Source organism: Lepisma saccharinum, chromosome 25 (assembly GCF_977018435.1).
Source record: "Lepisma saccharinum chromosome 25, izLepSacc3.1, whole genome shotgun sequence".
In the NCBI taxonomy this organism is placed as follows: Eukaryota; Metazoa; Arthropoda; class Insecta; order Zygentoma; family Lepismatidae; genus Lepisma; species Lepisma saccharinum.
In genome coordinates, this window is record NC_139253.1 from 10095250 (window position 1) to 10119889 (window position 24640).

Sequence of the window (24640 nt, forward strand, 5' to 3'; positions counted from 1 at the left end):
GTGGTTAATTTACTATGAAGAAGTGGTTCCACGATCAACCGGCCAAATTCTACAACAGTGGCATCTCCAAACTAGAGGTGTGATGGGACAAATATCTGAACCGTTGTGGTGACTGTGAAAAAATAGTACAAGGTACATAGAACAATTCCTATATTTTGATTTCCCTGTATGTTTATTATTTGGGCTGAAAAATAATTGGGGCAATGACTTTTTGATTTGCCCTCGTAAAATGGTTGTAATGCACAAACAATTAGCAGTAACACTCGTATGTGGCGGAAGTGTAATGCTCAAATCTTCTAATGTTCCTCTTTGGATTTTATTTACTTTGTAAGCTCTTTTAAGTCTTACTGAGTTACAATAGTGTCTTTTGTTTTTCTTCACTATTTTAACAGACAATTTGAAGATTTTATTGCATTTACAACATCATCTTGCTTATCTGATGATTCAGTTTATCCAAAATGATTTTAAGTAAATTTTAGGAATCCACAGAAACATTTTTCTGTTACTTTAATCAATATTTCATTGTGTGAGAACCAGAGCAGGGTTGCTACGCATTTGGAAAACCTGGAAAACGGGGAAATGTCAGGGAAGAGAAAAAGTTGCAATATGAACAAGCAGTTCACTTCCATTTCTGGATTTGGTTCTTGTGATTCCACTCCCAAAAAGTATTCAGTTTAGAAACTTGTTTCTTTTGTTCCTTTGATTCTCATTCTTGTGCAAAATTATGCTTCCTTCGAATGTCTGTAATAAATTTTCACTTTTATAATACTAGATATTAGAAAGAATATCAAAGTAAAACTTGCAGTTCAGATATCTGATTGATAACTAAGGTACACGGTGCATTCAATAAATAACTGGAAAAGTAGTATGAAAAATCTAAAATACGACAGCGATTGTTATTTTGTGAAGGCATCTGTAAGCTATTCATAGCTGGTGCTGGCATGCCTGCCTTGCGCACAGGATGCTGGGAAACAGTTACAGTCACCCTTACAGGAGTGCTCCAAGCTGGAGCAGTGAAATGTCGTAAGATTTTTGTTGAGTGAAGGCATGAAACGGACAGAAATTCATCGCCACATGATAGTTCACTATGGTGACAACTGTATGAGTCGATCACAAGTGTATGAGTGGGCTGAGAAGTTCAAACAGGGCCAAACCAGTGCATCCAGTTCACTCTGTCACTACAGTCACAGAAAGCAACATTGCTCAAGTGGAGGACTTGATAGCGGAGAACTGTCAGTCAAATTGCTTCCCAGATGGAAAAAAGTGTAGGATCAACCCACCATATCAGTCATGACATACAGAGGTTCAGGAAAGTGTGTGCTAGGTGTGTTCCGAAACGTTTGACACCGGAAATGAAGGAGACACGTGTTTATGTGTGCAGGGAGCTTTTGCGCCATTATGAAGCTGACGGTGAGGCATTTCTTCATCGTATTGTCACTGGAGATGAAAGATGGGCTCATTTCTGTGAACCGGATATAACCGATTGTTGTAGGACTTATGCTTCGGAATGAATGAGGATGAAAAGGAATTCACTCCCCTCTTAAATAATAGACTGAGTCCCAAAGACAATGGAAAATAAGTGCTCGTGAATTTCGGTGCAGGTTCGTTGCAACAGTCGGTGAAAGAGAGTTACAGCATCTCGTCTTTGCGGTTGATGTCCGCACGCGCTTTGCTGGAAAAACGCAAAAAGTTTGCAGTCGTTCGAGCTGTTGACATTTTTTAGATTTCGTCACTGCGAAACACAAAAATGCATGGATAGTTTGAGCCCAAAAGAGAACACGAATGGTGAACTCATAGTTTGAAAGACGAAAAGACTTGTAGTGTGATGGATCGGCGAGAAGTGGCTTCTACCGCAACTTTTTAAGGATACAGACAGGAGGATTGAAGAGGAAGGGCTAACCAGAAGTTGAAGAATATAAGTGCTCAGTGTTTTTTGATAGTGAGTATTGTTAAGTGTTGAAAGCTCTCAATATATGGCCTTTTTAGCGTCGATCATTATAAAGTTAAAAGTACAGCACTGAACTATACAACCGTGAGTCATATTTCTCAATGTGTATATTAGCTTCTATTTTATGTTAGTTTTTTAAGTATGGTTACATTTTTGAATCTTCACTGAGACAATCAGGGCATTCTCTGTGAATCCCTGTATCTGGACCTTTCCACGTAAATCAGGTGAAGGGCCTCCTCATAATTGTTTGTTAATTAGAAATTCAGAAATAAAAGTTTGTAAAAGGTTATTTTCATCTTTGCTTTACACAGTAAATTAGGTTTTGTGAAAAACTGAAAATCCTGTTCGTAGCTTGAACGAAAGCAGTAACCTCTTTCTTAAGCTAAATACAACTTTTAATGTTATACGGAATGTAACAGGACAACAATGGAATGGCAACATCCTTTGTCTCCCAGACCGAAGAAGGTGTGTGCTCAATGGAGTGCCGGAGAGGTCATGTTAACTTTGTTTTGGGACCACAACGGGCCAATTCTTGAACATTACATGCCCAGACGTCATAATGTAAACCAGTGGCGGTGCCAGGATTAATCACCTGGGGGTGCTGAGGAGGTGCAGAATGAAATTTAGGGGGTGCAACATTGAAAATAAAGAAAACATAAAATATGCATGCATGTTTTTGTCCCTAAATCAAATACTAATCAACATTTAGTAGGCATCTATGATAATATACTAATGAAACTGAAGAATACTAATGACTAGCTTCATTTTTGCCTGATTTTAGCACAACGACGATGTTTGGAAATTTGAAAAGAACAGCTTGTTAAAGGGAGGCCAATGACATATATGGACGACTGGAGGATTTTTTCCATAGAGAGGCAAGCAAGGCAAGGCATTTTTGCACGGAGAGGAATATCCCCCCCCCCCCCCTAATAGCGTTGCTCACTCTCTCTAAAAAAAAATCTTCAGTCTGAAGTTGCCATGTTCCTGCAACGCTCTTATAATAATTAACATAAATGACCGTGACTGAAATGTACACTTTTAGATTGACATCCATTGATTTAAGTCCACTTGATAGGCTTATCGGATCTGGGCCTACAGTATAATATGGGATCCGAACCACTATGTGCCTCCACCGGGCATTGAACCCGGGATCCCTGGATTACAAGGCACAAGCAGTTGAGGTACGCAATTCAGTTATTAATCAAATGTCAAATATGTTGTATAATTAACAACAACGGCTGAGTGTTCAGTTTTGCATGCATTGGGTAAAGGAAAGAAAATAAATACGAAATCATGTAGTCACTTTTATATAATTATCATTTTTTTAATTTTTTTTTTAATTTTTTTTTTTTGACTGCTTCACTTTTCTGAAAATGTTCTGTTTCTTTGTTACCCCTCTTTTCATTTTACACAATGCATAGCCTACCTTTCGTCTGCCCAGATGCTGTGGTGTCAGGACAAAACTGTAAGTGCACAGCAACTTCTTACTTAAAATTTATTGGCCTGCACTGTCCCCAATAATGAACTATAACATTCCTTCGCGTATATTTGGCCTCTTCATAACAGTCTTTGAAAAAGTCTAAAATGGTATGTTTACTAGAACAAATAGAACGAATTAACAAGGAAACTACAGTCATGATAAAACTCGCGTTAAATAATTTCCTGAGAACGACCTGATGATACTTGAAAGCAACTGAATTTTTTGTTCCAATGCGACTTGAAGAAAAGAGGAAGAACAAGTAGGCAGACAACAAAACCGTGCATCAACAGTGCAAAGGAAAACATACAACTGACACTGAGCCTACATTTATCGAAAAACACAAACATTCACAAACAACAAATCTAAAGAAATAAAGACAAGGGCCACTGATCTTACAGTACAGGAAAATAAATGTGAATATCTCTTTGAGAGTAGGACCAATGCTTGCCTGTTGTAAATAATAGCAGCAGTCTCACTTCAGTACCTAACATTCAGACCTTAATATGACAACGACATGACATAATATGGCACTGTAAGAGGTAATATTTTCAGTAGAATATAGGTTTTGGATATAGGATGAGGGTCGCACCCCCTGGTGCTGCCCCTGATGTAAACAGTACCGCCTACTCCAACCTTTTGTGTGAAAAACTGAAACGAGCCATTCTGCAAAGACGATGAGGTCTGGTGTCCACTGGTGTGCTTTTGCTCCATGACAATTCGAGACCACACACTGCCAATGTCACATTGTCTACCATCGAGGACCTAAAGTTTGGGTGCTTACCCCACCCTCCATATTTGCCCGAACTTGTACCTTCCGATTTCCACACCTTGGGCCCACTTAAAGATGCACTAAGTGGACTGAGGTTCCAGAATGACGACAAAGTCCAGTCAGCGGTGCATGAGTGGTTACACATGCATCCAAAAGATTTTTTTTCCTGTGGAATCAATGCCCTTATCAAGCACTGGTGTAGGTGCATTGAACTAGGGATGAACAATGTTGGAACACAGTACTGTAGTTCTTTTGGTGGTTGTAATAAATATTTGTTACAATATATTTCCAGTTGTATATATTGAATGATCCTTGTACATTGACAATATTATCATAATTATTGGAAAGGTTGGTGAAGATGAGGTTATCGTCTATTATTTTATAGATCTTAGTCTTGTTGGCATTTCCTATAGAATTCCCAGATGCTGTGTACTTATAAATGTAAGCAAGAAAATGAAAAATTGTGTATGGTTTATAAATTTTTCTGTTCTTATATTGTGGAGATCTGTTACATTGAAATAATGTACCTCTGTTACCTTAGCCTGAATGCTAGATGCACGTGATTGTAGCACCCAATACATTTTATGCAGATTGTAATTTTACATTTTAATCTTCGAAGTTCTTGTGTGTGCAGAATGAAATTTGCTAAAAAAAAAAAAAGTTGTGAAAGTGAATATTCATAATAATTAACAGATTATGTATCTAATTTAAAAACACAAAGTTCAAAAGCAAAAAATCATGATGATAAAAATGTCTGAAAAAAATATCATTTTTGGACTGGAAAACCTGGAAATGTCAGGGAATTTCATAATTAAAAAATCGTAGCAACCCTGTAGAGGTATGGAACTCCAATTTATAAAATTTGCAGTGGATAAATGTCAATTTGACTCCAAATAAAGCTCTTCAGAGGAGTTCTTTTAAACAAAACTAAAAACCACATTTTGGGAGTTATGTTTCTCTGGTTCTCACATGATGATTTGATAACAGACACATGTAATTCCATAGCAGATAGCTATATTAATAACATTATTCAGTACAGTTTTTATTGTCATGTTTATTGTAATTTTGTAACATGTTTAATTCACTCTATTCTGGATTATCTGAAATGAGCATGGATTTAGGTAAACAAGTTTTTATTATACCTAGGTAGTGCTATCTTTGCAACTGAAAGAACAAATGTAGAATGTTCTATCAGAGAACTGAAAGTTATTTCTTTCTAATTTTGGATACAATCACGTTCAGTGCTTGAGGTGGAAAGGGTGACAGTGGAGGGATGTCATACTTACAATTGAGTAAATTTGCATAAGCATCCCTCCACTTGCTTCATTGTCTCCATGTTGAATCATGTAGCCATCCCCTTACGTAGGAATTTCCATTTCCAACGCTAACGTTCCTATATTTCCGTTCGCCTTTCTGTTTTGATGGAAGTTGTCACGCTCATTCACAAACATCTTTTGCTCCATTTCAGCAATCATTTGAAGATTCTGAATTGAAGAAGACCGATGAAGAGGAAGAAGAGGGAAAGCCAGATCCCCTGACCCAGCTGGTGACCACCTTCTGCCGTGGAGCCATGACAGAGAGGAGCGGAGCCCTGCAGGAAGATCCTCTGTACATGTCATACGCAGAGATCATGGCAAAGTAAGCAGTGTTTCCACACACATGTACATTGTAGTTCTCAGATATGTTTCACTTTGTTCTCTACAAGGACCTCATCTCTGTAACATTAGTTTTAGGGATGTAAACTGATACCAATTATCGATGTTCTACTATTCTAATATTAAATGGAAACTATTACATGAAGAACCTGGTTCATTAACCTACTTAATTAATTCATGTAATTGGTAATCACAATCCATTTTGTCCTTTAGTTTGTCTATAAATACACTGTACAAAACCATGATACATGAATTATTGTTGTGTTCTCATGACATATATGAAACGCACACATCAGAAATAGACCTTCATAATAAATATATACATATATTAATATTTTAATTGTACTTAGATATACACATTATTTTCATATAACTGATATACGTAATAAAACTTTATCTCTCCATACATGGGCGTATATATATAGTTCACGTAAGGGGGGTTCAACTCTTGTTATGATTTAGGGTTGCTTTATTTTATAAGTGAAAATCCGGGACACTGCTGACCGGAAGCTTGTTGGGGAGAGGGACCGGATCAGACAAAGTTCTGTGTATGTATATATCCATGATCATATCCTTTACACTTTTTCTTTAAAAAAAAAACTATCTCAGAATATGAAAACTTTATTTGAGAACTGCAGACTGAACAGTGCGGGCATTCAAGCACTGACTGTTTATAGTAAACAGCTTACTATGCAGTGGAAGAGATTTGCAACTGAAATTCAGTGCTACTAGCAGATGGCAGTGATATCGTGAAGTCAAATATCTTTGCAGCATGAATACCATCTTATACATCTCTAATTTAGGAGAATAAAATTAGTCCGAAGAAATTGTTATGAACAAGTGGAAAGAACAGGTAATCTGGTAATTTTACTGAACCAAAAGGGGGAGGGGGGGGGGTTGGACACGTTGAACATCTCCCTTAAATTTGCCCATGTCTCCATAGCTTATTGCTGTGCACAGAAGATATTCACATGTCTATAGTTGCCAAATTATGAACTCCCAACATTTCACTTCTCTCATTGTTTTACTTCTGTTGATACACTCCATTCTTATTATTGTTATCCATCATCCAAATAACTATCGTAGATAATGTATCTGTATCTGAAACAACATAAATATAAATGAATGAACTACTACTTTATTGTCAACCTTGTATACTTTTTTAGATAACTGTATGTTCAAAAATTCATTTCTAGGAAAGTAAAACTGCATGTACATAATTAGATAGTCCTTGTACTATCTGACTGTGGAAGATGAGACTAGCTCGAGAGGGCAAAGTAGGCAGAAACGCAGATCACTATTTCTTTTGTATGCATTTGGTAGATTTGTTTATCATCACTTGATTTGTCGTGTTTGTGATGGCTGTTATAACTTAACATATTTTTCCAGTGATGTTACTATGTGTGAAACTTCAATGATGCTTCAGCAGCATAGTTCATGGAATCTGTTTCCTTTCCCATTACACTTCTATTTTTCCACCAGACAAATTCACTCGGAATGTGCTCATTTGCATTCATGGTCTCGACTAACGTAGATGGACTGTATGTACATATTCCTTGCATTGATGAATTCTTCTTCTACTTTGTGCTTAAATGCTTGTAACAACTATAAACTAGAAGAGCAAGAACTAGGTAGTATTTGATCTCTTTCCATTAGGGCTATTAATGCAATTTTATGATTTTATTTAACTCTAGGTCGACAGGTGAAGAAGAGGAGGAGGGAGGTGATGAGGAAGGGGGAGGTGAAGAGGAAGGAGGAGCTTCTATCCATGTAAGTTAGTTTATTGTATACGGCAGTTATGATTATATATAATCCAAACAAAAGAAGCTTTAACCTTGCTTGAAACTGTGATCTCAGTTTCCCAATAATAACTTATATTCATGCTCCTAACCCATTAATGTTGAATGCTTAACTCTTCAAATATACAATAAATAATGTAGTTGGTATAGGAAATTTTATTATTCTTGTGATATATTACTAATACCCTAACTTTCTTCCTCACTTACTCTTACACTGGGTTTATTTAAAGCCTTGAAATTGATTTAAAATACATTTTATTGAAATCACTAATCACTAATAAATAATATTTCTCTTGAAGAGAACCATGGATAAACTAATGGTAAGTACTCTTACTTTTTGTACAATTTACAACATTTTGGGTTATTATTAGCACTTGCAATCAATTTTATTTTTGCGAAGAAGTATGTTTTGTTTAGACTGCATGCAGGCCCGGATTTCCCAATAGGCCTCATAGGCCCGGGCCTAGAGTGGCACTTTAGTAGGGGCGGCACGATTGTTTGTTTTCAATTTATAAGGAATACCTAATTCTCGGATTGCCTCTTTTTTTCCTCCGGACACACGAATGGAATGACTTAAAGTAGTTGTATTGTAAATATAAGTTAACGAAGAATATTTCTTAAGAGAGATAAAAGAAGCTAGCAGGGCTCAAAATTAGTTTACTAATTTGTTGTTTTAATTACCGACAGTGTTGTTTCGAATGTACAGTATTGTGCTGAGCCGGTTCGGCGATTGCGGCAAGAACGTGGAGCCTGCCACTTGCTTTTGAAAGACAACACCGGCTTGGCTCCGTTCCAGGAACGCCGTTCCTTGTTACTGCCACCTGCCAGCATTGGCCACATATCAAAAGCATGTGATTCGCGTTGCATTGTTGAGAATTAAACTGTCGGCGCAAGCATTATTAAAGGGGTTTTGCATTGTACTATTCTACTGTTAGTTGCTCGAGAATATTATTCAAGAAGTAGGTGGTGTGTCTCGTCTCGCGTGTGCAGTGTCCGACGTGCGTTTGTTGGGGTAAGTTTAAAATGTCATTATGCTCATTGTGAGTGATCAAAGAGTAATAATACTCAGTGGGTCACAATATAAAAAGAGAAAAGCAGAGAAAGATGAAAAGCAGGTACAGACCCAGCATTGTGGAAAATTGATGAACAAATTCGTGACTACGTAGCTGTCCTTGACATATCGCTTTGTTACATTTTTGTATGATGGTATGTACCTATCACTTAAATAAAGTAAAAATAAAAGTCTTCTCTGAAAAACAAGGTAAATGTTAACATTTGATTTATATAATTTATGTCATATCGCTTTGTTACATTTTTTGTATGATGGTATGTACCTATCAATTAAATAAAGTAAAAATAAGTCTTCTCTGAAAAACAAGGTAAATGTTAAAATGTAATTTATATAATTGATAGGGCCTCCCCGATGGCGTAGTGGTAGCGTTGTCGCCTTGTAATCAAGAGGTCACGGGTTCGATACCCGGTGGAGGCACATAGTGGTTCGGATCCCACTTTAAACTGTAGGTCCAGTCCCGATTAGCCTTACTGTGCATAAAGTGGACTTAAACCACCAAATCAGTCAATCAATCAATATATAATTTATGTCATATTGCTTTGTTACATTTTTGTATGTAACTATCATTTAATTAATACTGCATTCCGTTAATAGTAAAAATAGTAATACAGAAAATAATGATTTTTTTCATTCTTGACAAACTGTATGGGGGCGGCAAGGAGGTAAATCTGGCCCTGACTGCATGTCCTGCAAAATATGAAATTTTCTCTCTTAATATATGAAAAATGATCCAAAATTATTTCTTTGACAGGACATTTAGTTTGTCCCACATATTTGTTTTGGCAACTGCCTTAACTATATATTCCTGAATATCAGTGAACTATGTAAATGCAGTGAATAATATTGTATTTCACTGCATAATCATCACAGATTTTATGCCAATTTTTTTCACAAAAAAGTGTGGTGTGGCTATTGTGTGAAGTTTTTTTTTAATTGTGTTGATATTACCAGTACTTAAAAAAATATTTATTACTAGAAACCCCCTTTCATGCAAGATTGAGGTGCATGGAATATACAGCGTGTCCACAATGAGACTCCAACATTTTGAAAGTCTATAACTTTGTAATTTCAGATTGTACAGCTGTGATTCCAGAAGAAGCAGAAGCAGAAACTCAAAAAGTTTATGTGGCAACGTTTTAGTGCGCGCAATAGCAGTAGTGGCGCTGCAACAATCGATCGTTTGAAAATGGAGATTCCAAACGAGCGTGCACAGGTTGTGTGGTGGTATGCAGAAACAAAATCAGTTATTCAAGTGCAACGAAACTTTCATCGTGTGTACAATAAGGGTCCTCCGACATTCAAGACTATCAAGAAGTGGTGTGATCAGTTTTTGGCGACCGGCAATGTTTTGAAAGGACGTGGTGGTGGTAAACCCATGGCGTGAAATCGACCGAGGCGCCCATGTACAAGTGCACTGAACTGAATTTTGTGAGTTACACTGAAAACTTGATGAGTTACATTATCATTTTTATGTATCGTAATTATAGTACACCAAACTGATTTTGTTTCTGCATACCACCACACAACCTGAGCATGCTCGTTTGGAATCTCCATTTTCAAACAATCGATTGTTGCAGCGCCACTACGGCTATTGCGTGCACTAAAACGTTACCACATAAACTTTTTGAGTTTCTGCTTCTGCTTCTTCCGGAATCACAGCTGTACAATCTGAAATTAAAAAGTTATAGACTTTCAAAATGTTGGAGTCTCATTGTGGACACGCTATATTAAAATTAAATAGTTCAAATTGATGTACATATTTTCTTTGTGACATTTTAGCAAACATTTTTATAGTCTGAAAAGAAAGTTAACACATTAATCGTTATTGATTTGTGCATTATAGTCAAAATCTTACACTTGAGAAAGTTTAATCTTCTGTGTCTGAAGATTCTGCGCTGGTATCATTGGTTCTGTTATCTGATGCACTGATGGGATGATTACACAATTAAAGGTTATAAACCAATTTTTGGTGCAGTTCTGCAGTGAAATATGGTATTTTATTTTTCAGCACAAGGTATAAGATTGTTTCTTGCATCAAGTTTTCTGCTGTACTTTTTTGATATGGTAGCACTATGTTATGGCTGGTCCTCATGGCAGAGTGGTTATCACATCGTGCTATGATACCAGGGGTCCCAGCCTGGGCATGGGTGTTTGTGAGTGTCCATTCATCAATCTCATCATATCATAACTCATCCCCATCTTCGCAAATTAACCAAAAGTGGCACAAAAAGCAAAGTAATATAAAGCAAAATCAATCAATCACTTAATCAAAGCACTATGTTATGCATGTTAATGTATTGTTGTTGTCTCCCATAGGAACAAGAGATGGAGAAACAAAAGCTGCTGTTCCACCAGGCAAGGCTCTCGAACAGAGGAGTAGCAGAGATGGTTCTCCTCCACATATCGGCAAGCAAGGGGCAGCAGAGTGAGATGGTGATGAAGACTTTAGAATTAGGCATATCAGTGCTTAGGGGAGGCAACTCTGACATTCAGTTTGTAAGTTTACTTATCTTCAGTAGCATTCTCAGAAATTTTAAAAATAGGGAAGTTTCTCTCTTCATTTGTTCTGTTAGATTGTTACTCTTTTGTTACAAAGGCTTATCCAATATAAGGCTGAGTCAATACCAGTTTGAACCGATACAAATATACCATAGACATGCCCAGACGCTCTGATTAGGGGCGGCAAAAGCCTTGCTTTTAAATGGTAGTTATTTTAATCTTTGTATAGTCTCATAATAGAAGTATTGATAGAGGCACATATTTTTGATAAATAAAGTAGCAAAATTTCAGTACAAAAAGAGGCAATTTCAGGTTCAAAAGTGGTAAATAAAATAAAATTTTGAAAAATTGGATCCAAAGTATATAAGAAAATGACATTTTTGGTTCTAAAATTTTGAATATTATCCTAAATTTGATTTTAAAACTGCGCTTATTACACAAAATAAACATATCCCTTCTAACAGCATATTTATGTAGTTACCAGAGTATTAAGTTTATTCCTGTATAAAGAGGTCTAGTTTTGCTTCTCAAAATTTACAGCAGAATTAATTAATTTTCCGTGAATTGCATAACTCACAGGATAATTCAAACTTCAGAAAGTGTGATGTCGGTAAATAAACTCTAAATTTCATGTTTAAGAGTCTGTTTCGCATTTTGTAGTTCATTTCGCATCATTTCGTAATAAAACAGGGTAGGATAATGCACCTTTCGGAAACATGCAAAATTAACATTACAATGTGTTATTTCACATTTCATGTTTTCATCAAAAATTAAATATGCAAGCCTCGAGTATTGATTTTAACTGTGGTTGAGTGATGTGACATAGTTGTAATGTAATAATTATCTTGTAAAATTAGTTATAAATAAGTCAGTTAAAAAAAGGAAACGGCATCAATATTGCAACAATGAGAGTAACAAGGCATTAATTTTGGGAGGGCCACCCTGATAGTGTAGTAGGTCCCTTTGTAATTAAGAAGTTGCAAATTCAATCCCTGGTGGAGGTGCATTGGTTCGGATCCCACTTTAAAATGCAGCTCCAGTCTCAATTAGCCAATCTGAGCACAGGGTAGGTTTAAGACAATCTTTGACTAAAAAGATAGAAATACAATTGGAATGGAACAATCTTGAAACATGATGTATGAGGGGTAGAAAGAGAATTTTAAAAACATCAAAAAAGTGTGGTTTCATGCATTTTTAGTGTGAAATAATTATTTAGAAGACAGCAATGAATTGAGTAATTTTGTGTTCATGTAGGGAATGCTGAACCATCTAAAGGAGAAGAAAGATGTTGGATTTTTCACTTCTATTGCTGGCTTGATGAATTCTTGCAGGTAATTGAATATTTTCCCTTTATTTACAATACTTAATTCAGAATATCCTGGCATAAATTTGTGGAAAAGTAACAGTCTCTTAAACACCTAGAATACTATGTGAAATTAGAGATTGTCTTGGTAGCTCCTAGAAGTTGGAGCACTGAAGTCACATCAGTGGTCAAATGCACTGAATAATGAGCTACTACCATCAGCCTGGGAATGAATGTTTCTTATTTAATGCTGTTTTGTTTTTAAGTGTAATTGCATTTAACTAAAAGAGGCAGAAAGTGACACCAGATAAGAAAAAAATGAAAAATACATTGTATAGTATTGGCATAAAATAACTAACTATAAGGTTGAAAATTGCAGGCCATCTCCTGATCTCCTGTGTTAGAACACAAAGTAATTTGCTACTTGGAGTGAATTCTCTGAATTACTCAGAGTTCTGCTCATAGAAGTAATTATTGATGAGATTAGGTAGAGTCAGATTATTTTCGGAACAGCTCTGGCTGACTGCGCGAGTCTAGCTAGTGAGCCTACCGACAGCGAGGAGCGTGAGGAAGAGGGTCCGCGATTGGTGCCGGGTTGGAATGACTTCAGTAGCTCGCTTGTTGATTGGCTGCTTCGGAAGTTGTGACTCGCTCCCAAGCTGCAAATGCACAACAGTCAGGGATGTTATGGAAATAATCTTACTCTAAGAAACTAAGAACTTATTTTACTATTTTGTGAGGTAAGAATTCAGGAAGATTGTGCAGTACTGCTACACTTTGAATAATGTAGATAGTTACTGTCAAGTCATGTGCATATATATACATTTAATCTGTAAATGAAAATTGTTACCTGAAAGCTGTTTTCAGAACTCTAATATGACTCACCTTTGCCTTAACCTTCCAGTGTGCTTGATCTGGATGCCTTTGAGCGTAACACCAAGGCAGAGGGTCTCGGAGTCGGTTCGGAAGGAGCTGCTGGCGAGAAGAACATGCATGATGCCGAGTTCACTTGTGCTCTATTTCGGTTCATCCAACTCACCTGTGAAGGCCATAATCTTGGTATGAGCACGTTTATTGTGACATATACATACCTTTGTGCCTGTACTATCATTTAAATGAAAATTAACACAAAGTTGTACAAGTAGGACTTGGATCAGATCAAAGCCTTGAATTGGGATCATGTGGGTACATTACTAAAATTTAAATTCCAAGCTTTGTTTCAATGTTTACAATATATATTCTGTGATTGAATTAATAGTATGGCAGAGCCATGTAAATGGTACCTTGCTTTATTAACAAGATTTAAAGTTACTTTTCTCTGGACATGCATTGCCAACCTTTCTAAAATCTATCAACTGACCTAACATCATTAAAAGGAAACTTGCAAATTAATTCTTCATGCTTTCTTTCCATTATAAAATAACATAACTATTGTTACGTACATAACTTTTATTCTGTGCTTATGTTGTCATTGTTACATGTGTATTCTTTATAATTACTCAAGTATTTTTCTTTTTCTATTGTTCCATTAATCTCTACTTTATTATTTGTGTATTGTTTTTTCTTCATCATTAACAAAGTGTGGTTATTAAACCAGCACAAGAGGTAGAAACTAATTTGCTTAGGTAAAGAAAAAGAAGAATATTTTTTTAGTGTGGGGGAGATTTAGTAATTTTTTTAAGATGTACATAATTGTTAAAATAAAATTACAGACTTCATGAAGGTTTCATAGGAAAGCTGAAAAAAATGAATGCTTGTTTCTTTTTTTCCATATTATTAATTTTTGTCAGTAGATGTACTTAACAACAATCTATATATTACAAAATGTAAAAATTGTGATGGTTATAATGTTTTTGCATTTTTCAACAGAGTGGCAGAATTACCTGAGAACACAAGCTGGAAACACGACAACTGTAAATGTTGTCATCTGCACAGTTGACTACTTGCTGAGGTTGCAGGTAATAACTTGTCATTCTTTGATAGGATTCTAGAGATTATATGTCTATAAGGATGTTGATATGATGGAAGTTAGTGATTTTTAATTTCAGTAAAACACTAGGCAATGGCAAGTTTTTAGATTTGCAGCAATTATATGCATATTTAATGTTTAGGAATAACTATCAACCCAGGCCTAATAGCATTCATGCTTTCACTATTTATTCAATATAGGAGGTTGTGAGGTGGAATAAAGTGCAGAGTGCAGTTCTGTCCTTTGACTTGCCAAATAGTTTATTGTAAATATTGCATTCTTGTCATTTTATTTAGAACTCAATTTCTTATATGTTCTAGGAATCTATCATGGATTTCTATTGGCACTATTCGAGCAAGGAAATCATAGACCCTGCAGGAAAATCCAACTTTTTCAAAGCCATCGGTGTGGCTAGCCAGGTATTCAACACCCTCACTGAGGTTATTCAAGGTCCATGTACGCAGAATCAGCAGGCTTTGGCTCACTCCAGGTACGTTGATTCCTTGTTTTGCAGTTCTTTGTGTACTTATATCACAGAGAAGTAGAATCAGAGAGTTGGTTTAATTTCAGTATGCTGGTGCGGTGAATAAACAAGCTGATAACCTTAAACTTGTTCTGTTTATTTGAAGTTTGGTTACATGTTTGTTACTTTGTTACTTAACTTAAAAAAACGTTCCAATATTTTAGACTGAAGTCACAAGACAACTGAAATTCTTGTCAACCTGTGCCCTTCTTCAGGAAATGGGAAAAAATGTTTAAAATGTATAATTAAGTTAAAAACTTACATGCCTATTTATTTCCATGTCTTCCAAAAAAGTAGGCATTTGTTTACTCATAGACGATATTGTCTATGAGTAAAGCAATATTGTCAAACAAATGCAACCAAAGGTTTAAAAGATCCATTGGTGGGATCCAATGCATATCAAGTTGTAAGAGACAGAGATACTGTAATTAAATTCATGTAATGCTGATGAAGATGAAAATTGCTCTATGTTTCCTGGGACAAATTAACTCTGATTTATCCCTATTTCAGATTGTGGGATGCAGTGGGAGGCTTCCTGTTCCTGTTCTCCCACATGCAAGACAAGTTGTCCAAGCACTCCAGCCAAGTGGACCTCCTGAAGGAACTCCTCAATTTGCAAAAGGACATGATCACCATGATGCTGTCCATGCTTGAAGGTTAGTCATTAGAATTCCTTCCATTACATTCTTTATTCAGTTATGTTGATTGTGTGTTAATTCCATGCATAAAATATATGTTTTTAAATTTTAAATTTCTTGTAAAATCTTTATATATGAAAAAAATTGTTATATTTTGTTAAGTGCTGAAACGATGCCAATACCAATGTATTGGTATTTATCAATAACAGGGGCATCAGTTGGAATGTTTTTCCCTCTACTGAATGGAACTTGAACTTGTTTTGGTCTTTTGCAGGGTCTGTCTGCAAAAATACTGCACAATACAGCACTTTTATGGAGGCTAATTATCCTGGCATCATCGCCTTGTAATCAAGGGGTTCCAGGTTCGGTACCTGGCACATAGTGGTTCGGATCCCACTTTAAACTGTAGGTCCAGTCCTGATTAGCCTTACTGTGCATAAAGTAGACTTAAAACACCAATTAATTAACTCAAAATCTAATTATCCTGGAAATTATGCAAAATTCAGTTGTGTGAAAAACTGGGTTTTGTGAATTTAATATTCTGAAGTAATTCTTTAATATTGTAAAGCAAAATTCTTGTAAATTGATTATTAATAATATTTTGAACAACTTTTGTTACAATTTTCAAGCATCAGGATCTGTGGGAATTGGTAAGAATATTGGCATCGATATGGGTATTTGTTCCAAGTGGTATCATCGCAACCGTAATTTTGTTCTGTGCAAGCTTAGAAGAATAATTGTTTCTTTCAGGAAACGTTGTGAATGGTACCATTGGAAAGCAGATGGTAGACACCCTGGTTGAATCTGCATCCAATGTTGAGGTAAGATAAAGCCACTTTAGTTCTTTTTCGATGAGCAGTAAAACTATAGAGGAAAACAGACTTCATGTTTGGGGAATAAAATATGCGGTTGATGATAATAAGACATAAGCAAGTTACTAATATTTATCCACGAAAACTAACTTGTAGAGGTTCTGTTAATTTCACTGGCCTCTCCACCATCCACTGAGAAACTCGTTGCTTCACTGCTGGGTTGGCTTCCACCGAGTTCCTCAGCGGATGGTGGAGAGGCCAGCGAAATTGATGTCTTATTAGAACAGACTTCAAGCATTATAACTGATAGAAAGGTAATGATTAAATAGAAAATAGTTTCTTTATATAGAGTAATGTCAACTTTACATTTTACAAGTATGTAAAAATCTGGTAAAATTTTATGACATTTTGATTTATTGGGACCATAAATATTCTATGTATACTGCAGGAACATAAAATATATATCAGGGTTTCACTATACTTGAATTGGAATTGATACTAATTAATTGGTACTTCATTGGCAAATTTTGGCATATTAGTGTATCAGCTTATCAGTAACAATGAAAGTAAATTTACTGATCTGACATCCCTATAATAACCAGAACTTAGTGCAAAATTTGTAGTGGTAACATATTTTCCTTGTAATAAAGAAATCCTGGGTTCGATATCTAGTGGAGTCACATAGTGGTTCAGATCCCACTTTAAATTAGCCTATCAGTGCATAAAGTACCCTTTAAAAAAGTACTTTATCAGTAGTTTTCAAAACTCTCTATTAGTTTATTCCTATTTAATACAGATGATTTACTTTTAAGCTCAATAATTTAGCAAAATAAGGCTGTATTAGCTAATGAAATATACAAGGTTCATTCAATAAATAACTTGAAAAGTAGTATAAAAAATCTAAAATACGACTGTAATTGTTGTATGTTTGTTATTTTGTGAAGGAATCTGTAAGCTATTCATAGCTGGGGCTGGCATGCCTGTGTCATGCACGGGACACTGGGAAACAGTTACACACGATGGCGGCACCCTTACAGGAGTCCTCCAAACTGGAGCAGCGAAATGTCCTGAGATTTTTGTTGAGTGAAGGCGTGAAACCGATAGAAATTCATCGCCGCATGACAGTTCAGTACGGTGACAATTGTATGAGTTGATTACAAGTGTACGAGTGGGTCGAGAAGTTCAAACAGGGCCTAACCAGTGTTGAAGATTCTCCGCATCCAGGTCGCTCTGTCACTAGTCATGGAAAGCAACATCGCTCAAGTGGAGGACTTGATACGGGAGAACCTGCATATTACTGTCAGTGAAATTGCATCCCGGATGGATATATGTGTAGGGTCAGGAATGTATAGGTGGTTCAGGAAACTGTGTGTGAGGTGGTTTCTGAAACATTTGAGACTGGAAATAAAGGAGAGATGTGTTGATGTGTGCTGGAAGCTATTGCGCTATTATGAAGCTGACGGTGAGTCATTTCTTCATCGTATTGTTACTGGAGATGAAAGTTGGGTTCATTTCTATGAACCAGAATGTAAGAGGACAACAATTGTCATGTGCCTGATCGGCCGACACAATCACGAAGGTGAGACAGAATATTTCGCGGGAGCGACGACAGATGGCAGCGCACCAAAGAACGAGAAAGAGAGTTGATTGTAGAAATCAGAAGAGGATTGATTGATTGATTGATTTAGTTTATTTTACTTCGCGTTTTGTGCCTCGTGGCTAATTTGCGAAGATGAGGATGAGTGATGAAAGAATGAAATTGATGAATGGACATTCACAAACAACCAAGCCCGACCAGGATTCGAACCCGGGACCCTTGGCGTCGCAGCGCGATGTGCTAACCGCTCGGCCACAGGGTCGGGCAAATCAGAAGAGGAGAAAGATGATTATATGTATTATAGTAAATAGGAAATAAGTAAATGAAGAGTATAAAAATGTATATAAGAAATAAATAACATATTGTAAATAGCAGATTATAATGATCAAGGATATATTCATATACGGAATATTCAGGAAAGTTAATAAGTGAGGTGATGATTTCAGAACTGTGTCCTTTCCCGATCTTTTACATCGGAATTGATTTTTATTTACCTCTGGTGAGGAGAACATCGCCAGGTTTTGGTTGTTTGTCCCCGGTGGTGCTGTTGTCAAATTAGATGCACTGAAGCACTTTCCGGCTGCCCTAGCAATATTAGTAGCACTGGGCCATAGGCAGCGCATGCTATTAGCGATCCTTGGTTATTTCCCTTTGGTTTCGCATAGGAGGTGGCGCTGTTGTTAAATTAGATGCCCCTGAAATCCTCTATAGCTTTGGTTCAATTCTAGGCGAAGAATGCAGCATAATGATTTTAGAGATTATTGAGAAGAGAATATTTGTGATAAATAGAAGAAATAAGATTTTTGTTGCAAAAAGAAGAATAGAAGAAATAAGAATTTGTAGCAAATTTAAGAAATAAGAATATCCCTGTAGATAGAAGAAAATAAGAATCGCTGTGGAAAGAAGAAATAAGAATTGATTTGAATAGAGGATATAAGAACTGTGTAAATAAAAAGGGATGACCATTCGTCTATAGAAGAAATCGACATCATAAGAAGATAGAAGAAGAAGACTTTCCTTTTTACCAAAGAAGAAATTGATGTCAAAAGAAGAAAGAAGAAGAAGCTTTTCCTCTCACTAAAGAAGAAATTGATGTTATAAGAAGAAATAAGAAGAAGCATTTCCTTTTACCAAAGAAAAGAAGTTGTACAGATAGAAGAAAGAAGAAGAAGCTTTCCCATTTTACCATAGAAGAAATTGAAGGGAGAAGAAGCCAGCTCTTTTACACATTAGAAGAATATAACTTATGTATATCCAATCCAGCTATATATTCTCTGTACGTTGTTAAGTTTCTCAGAATATAGACTCGCCTTTAATTATATCCTTTGACTATAAACACTTTCTTATTTGCATTTTCGAATCAAGAACCCAATAACCCTGAGATTAAGATTTATGTAGCCGTAGTATAAGTTTATTTAAGAAGTGCACACTAGGGTGGTAGCACAATGGAATGGCAACATCCAGACCAAAGAAGGTGTATGCTCAACGGAGTGCCAGAAAGGTCATGTTAACCAATTTTTTAACATTACATGCCCAAAGGTCATAATGTAAACAGCACCACCTACTCCAGCCATGAAACCAGCCATTCTGCAGAGATGACATAGTCTGGTGTCCACTGGTGTGCTTTTGCTCCATGACAATGCGACACCATACACTGCCAATGCCACATTGTCTACCATCGAGGACCTAAAGTTTGAGTGCTTACCCCACCCTCCTTATTCATCCGATCTCGCACCATCCGATTTCCACACCTTTGGCCCACTGAAAGATGCACTAAGTGGATCAAGGTTCCAGAATAACGACGAAGTCCAGTCAGCAGTGCACGAGTTATGCATGCATCCAAAAGATTTTTTCCCTGTGGAATCAGTGCCCTCATCAAGTGCTGGTGTACGTGCATTGAACTAGGGGGGAACTATGTTGGAACATAGTCTGTAGTTCTTTCGGTGCTTGTATATTTGTTACAACATATCTCCAGTTATAGTATATTGAATGAGCCTTGTATATATATTTGTTTAACACATATGAAATCCAGAATTTTTTTTGGTTATTTTTAACGTTTTCTTTGAAGTTTTAAAGTTAATTTCATGTCATCATCATTGTCATAAAACACAAATACTATTGACCATAACTAAAATATATGCTAAAGGCATCAAAGTTTTAAGAATATCCAAGTAACCATTATAGGGTTATTTTTTAAAATTTTCATAAAAACCGTTAACCAAAATTTTTAAGTGTTTATAGTAAAAAATTGAATTTCAATTAATCAATTCTTTGCTTGATACTTTTGTCCAAAAAATTGCAATTTTTCTTATTTCTGTTTTCTTTTATCTGAATTTTTTCAACTAAGCTTTGTGCATAATAAGTATTTTATATAGAATGACCTAATGAACTTGTTCAATTAATTGGGTTCTTTTCTTATTTCAGCTGATTTTGAAGTACTTTGATATGTTCCTCAAGCTGAAGGACTTGACATCATCTGCAAGTTTCCAGGTATTCATCATCCCATAATAATACTTCCAATATTAACTTTTGCAAACAGATAAACAAATCGCGCTAACCAATTTACTCATTCACTCTGCTGATATGATGATTGTGATATTGAAAGGTAATACGTTTGGATAGGTTGAAGTTTTTCTATCAGCAGAGAAAGAGAGTGAGTGAGTGAGGGGGGGGGGAAGCAGGGAGGGAGGGAGTAATGATCCTTTCTCTAAAAGATAAAATCAAACTAGAAAATGTTATATATGGCAGAACTAAATAATCAGTTTATAATGACATACTACAGGTAATTTCATAGATGTAATTCTTCTATATATATTTGCACCATGCTTCCTTAATTTTATTTCTTGTGTTTTTTATGATAGAATTAGATTATTTTTCATTACTTTTCTGCCACTTTTGGATAATCATGATGATGAAGATGGGTGATGTGATGAAATTGATGAGTGTACACTCCAAAAGTACATCCATGCCCATGCCGGGATTCGAACCAGTGACCCCTAGCATCATAGCATGCTGTTCTAACCCCTCTGCCACAGAGGTTGGCTTATATTTGTTGAGTACAAATGTAAAACTGCAGTATTTTTTCAACTTATTTTCAAAATATACAGTTTATCTTTCAGTAGAGAAGCTCAAAGGAGTTTATTGCTGTTTAAAATAATTATGGAGATGAATGACGTGTTCAGGTTCTCCATCAAACATATCCCATAACTGTACTATCAGTACCTGTGAATTTTTTATCAGTTTCAGCAATTATGAATACATTGAAAACTTAACGCATGGATTGTTTTATGGGATTAATCATGTTGCTATTTTTCCCCACAGGAAGTAGACATCAACAAAGATGGCTGGGTGACACCAAAAGAGTTCAAAGAGAAGATGGAGCAGCAGAAGAGTTACGCGATGTAAGTGTCCTTTCTCAAGTACTTGTTTTTGTTACTTAAAGTAATGAGAATCTCTGAATTTTGAATGAGCTATTGGAGTGACTGTTAGCTATATTATTTCCTATTGTGCACAATATTAGAGTTTGGCTCTGTCATGGAATATAGAAGATTAAAAACATACCACAAATTTAGAACAAGTACAGGCAAAATTATTGTAGGACATGAAATACAAATTGGAAGGTGAATATGCTAACCTTATAGAGCAATTCCATATGCACAGACTTGACCACAGAAGGATGGCCTGAGACCTTATGCTACAACTTGGATGGATGCCACTGTAGCTTCCACAATTCACAGTCCAAATTCTGAACATTAAAACACTACCTAAGCGTGGAATCTACTATGTGAGCAGAGCACGAGAAAATATCATAAAAAGATCACCTATTTGAAGAATGAGTGTGCTCTACAATGCTATAGAAAAAGAGAATAAAAAACATTTCTTTGTTTGCAATATTATATTTGCAGTTCAATGAAACAGTCACAAATATGTTGGCTAAAGAAAAGATTGGAATGAGGTACAGAACTGCTCAGTACTGTTATTCTATTTGTTATGTAAGAAATTGTGCAACTATAATATGAACTCTGTAAATTGGTGTAAACCTGTTGCATTCAATAATAAGTTTAATGCTGGATGACAAGCTAGGAACATGGATACAGGTTACATCTTGACAAGTTTAAGTCCAAGGTGTAACATGATTTACCTTTCCATTTTCTCATTAAATTAGATCTTGAGACATGTTGATAAAATATCACCACTGTTTGAGTATCCTTCTGTTTCAGTATCCAATCTGATTTTTATTTTGTAATGCTTTTCTGTTTCTCCCTTGTCCTGCAGTGAAGAAATCAACTTCCTCCTCATGTGCTGCGACACCAACCATGATGGAAAGATCGACTATGTGGAGTTCACGGAGAGGTTCCACAACCCAGCAAAGGACATTGGCTTCAACTTGGCTCTGCTGCTTACAAACTTGTCAGAGCACATGCCAAATGAACCAAGGTAAGTTTTACCTATACTGTATGCAAACACTAGTTCTTGTGAAGATATTCTCAATTATTCACTTCATGTACGTATATTGTATTGTATAAATTGTTAATTGTGGAATGATACTTCTTTTACAGATTGGCCCGCTTCTTGGAGACAGCTGGTAGCGTCCTCAACTACTTTGAGCCATTCTTGGGAAGGATTGAAATCATGGGTGGCAGTAAGAAGATTGAAAGAGTATATTTCGAGATCAAGGAGTCCAACATTGAGCAGTGGGAGAAGCCTCAAATTAAGGTAATTCTTACATGCGAATTCTTCAGCGGCAGCTCTAAGGGGAGAGTCATCATGTCGTGGCTCTACCCTCAGAAAAAGCACTTGCACGAACAAGGAGAGCGTTCAAGCTTACGGCTGCCTCAATTCCTGCGCCACATCCCCAGCTGTTCTCTCACTTGCTCCGGGCCAGCATAGTATGGCCCTTGCACGGACATATGAAAAAGTCTCCGCAGGAAATGAGGAAGGAGGTGGTAGCCATAAGACAACCAGCTGTGCCTATTTTCGGCTGGCACAATGCGAGAGCTTTCACATTGTGTTCACATAGTTGCAAACTTCATAGAGAAGTGACTAATCCTGACCGATTTTAATACTCGTTGGAGAAGTAATTCACAAGAAAGATACTTTCCTGCCTACTTGGGAAGAACAAATTTAATATCTTCTCAAATTTATATAATCATTTAGATAGATGCATCTAAAGAGCCATCCAGTCTTTTTTGTTATAGATTTCTTCCTTAAGAAAAGATACATCCCTTGCTCTCACGCACACAGACACTCGTGTGTTGCAACTGACATTGACAGTATTGAAGACATTTTCTGTAAAAAAGACTTGTATAAATATCAAAGGGAATTCACATCACCAGGGGATTTTTTGCTTTAATATTTGTAAAAAATCACACGTGAAATATATCAGAATAAGAATTTCACTTGGAGATATAATTCAATTTCTTGCATTGAATTTTAAAAATTGTAGATCCACAGTTCATTTAGCAGATAATCATATTTTAGTTGTTAGTAACACTGATTGTTGATGTACCGTCTGCGGTGCTGGGGTTGTAAATTATAAACAAAGCAAGGCGAGAATACCGTGTTCGACTTGGTGTGTCTAATTGTTCAGTGTTTTTCTTTTTAGTGAAGTGAAAGTGTCCGATGGTGTGTGAAAGGAAGGGTAGCGAGTGAAGATGAGTCAGATTAGAGCATTATTACATACACCTTTTTCCAAGGTACTATACAATATTAAATTAAAAGTTAAACAACTTGGCCGTCCCACATCAGATTTAAACATCATTTCTATTTAAAAAAAAAACAATAAAAATGGTAAAGGTGGCAGGCATCGAAATTTTAATTTTAATAGTCTCATTTATTTCCTATAAACTCTGGCCGACCTCCATGCACATGTCAGGGATCACAGGTTCAAATCCCAGCCTATAGGCATGGGTGTTCTTTGTGAGTATTCACTCATCCTTATCTTAGGAACTCTGAATTTTTGTCTGGAATTTTAGTAAACAAAGTTCCATTAACATTTTCTCTTTCATTAGATTTCTATGACATTGAATTTTTTTTTAGATTTCTTGATCACGTTGGCACTACCCATCAAACTAGCTGCCAGCCGTCATTGCATAGCTTAACAATAACATAATAAATGCATACATATATATAGAATAGACATGGAACAAAGTTATTGAGAGGGCCTCCCTGGTGGTGTAGTGGTACATCATCACCTTATAATCAAGGTGCCCTGGGTTTGCTTCCAGATGGAGGCACATAATGCTTTGTATCCCACTTTACTTTGGGTCCAGTCGCAATTAGCCTTTCTGTGCAAAGACTTCCAACAAACTCAAAAACAAGTAATTTACACTCTTGTCACTATCAGCAAGTGTAGATATATCCCTAAGCCAACACTAATCTCAAACTATGGACAGGCCCACCAACTGTGGCAACTGAATTATAAGAAAATTCCAAACTTACAACAAAAGAATATCACCATATAAACTAGTGGCATGTAGTGGATCAGCCTTAAATAAGAAATCACAAGTATGAACAAATTGTTCATATATTCTGGCATGCTTGGAATGCTATAAAAAAAATAATGTTAATTAATAC

The 24640-nt window shown here is 36.2% G+C and overlaps 1 protein-coding gene across 1 annotated transcript in view; it reads left to right on the plus strand.

Annotated features, from left to right (window-relative positions):
- RyR (Ryanodine receptor) overlaps positions 1-24640 on the plus strand; it is a 283432-nt gene that overhangs the window by 253285 nt on the left and 5507 nt on the right. The window contains exons 76-89 of the mRNA XM_083112077.1: positions 5666-5835; positions 7547-7622; positions 7951-7971; positions 11040-11219; positions 12477-12553; positions 13430-13584; positions 14395-14483; positions 14815-14984; positions 15528-15673; positions 16406-16476; positions 20489-20554; positions 21386-21465; positions 22340-22501; positions 22624-22780. Of these exons, the coding sequence (XP_082968203.1) occupies positions 5666-5835; positions 7547-7622; positions 7951-7971; positions 11040-11219; positions 12477-12553; positions 13430-13584; positions 14395-14483; positions 14815-14984; positions 15528-15673; positions 16406-16476; positions 20489-20554; positions 21386-21465; positions 22340-22501; positions 22624-22780 (1620 nt within the window). The remainder of the gene's footprint in view (positions 1-5665; positions 5836-7546; positions 7623-7950; positions 7972-11039; positions 11220-12476; positions 12554-13429; positions 13585-14394; positions 14484-14814; positions 14985-15527; positions 15674-16405; positions 16477-20488; positions 20555-21385; positions 21466-22339; positions 22502-22623; positions 22781-24640) is intronic.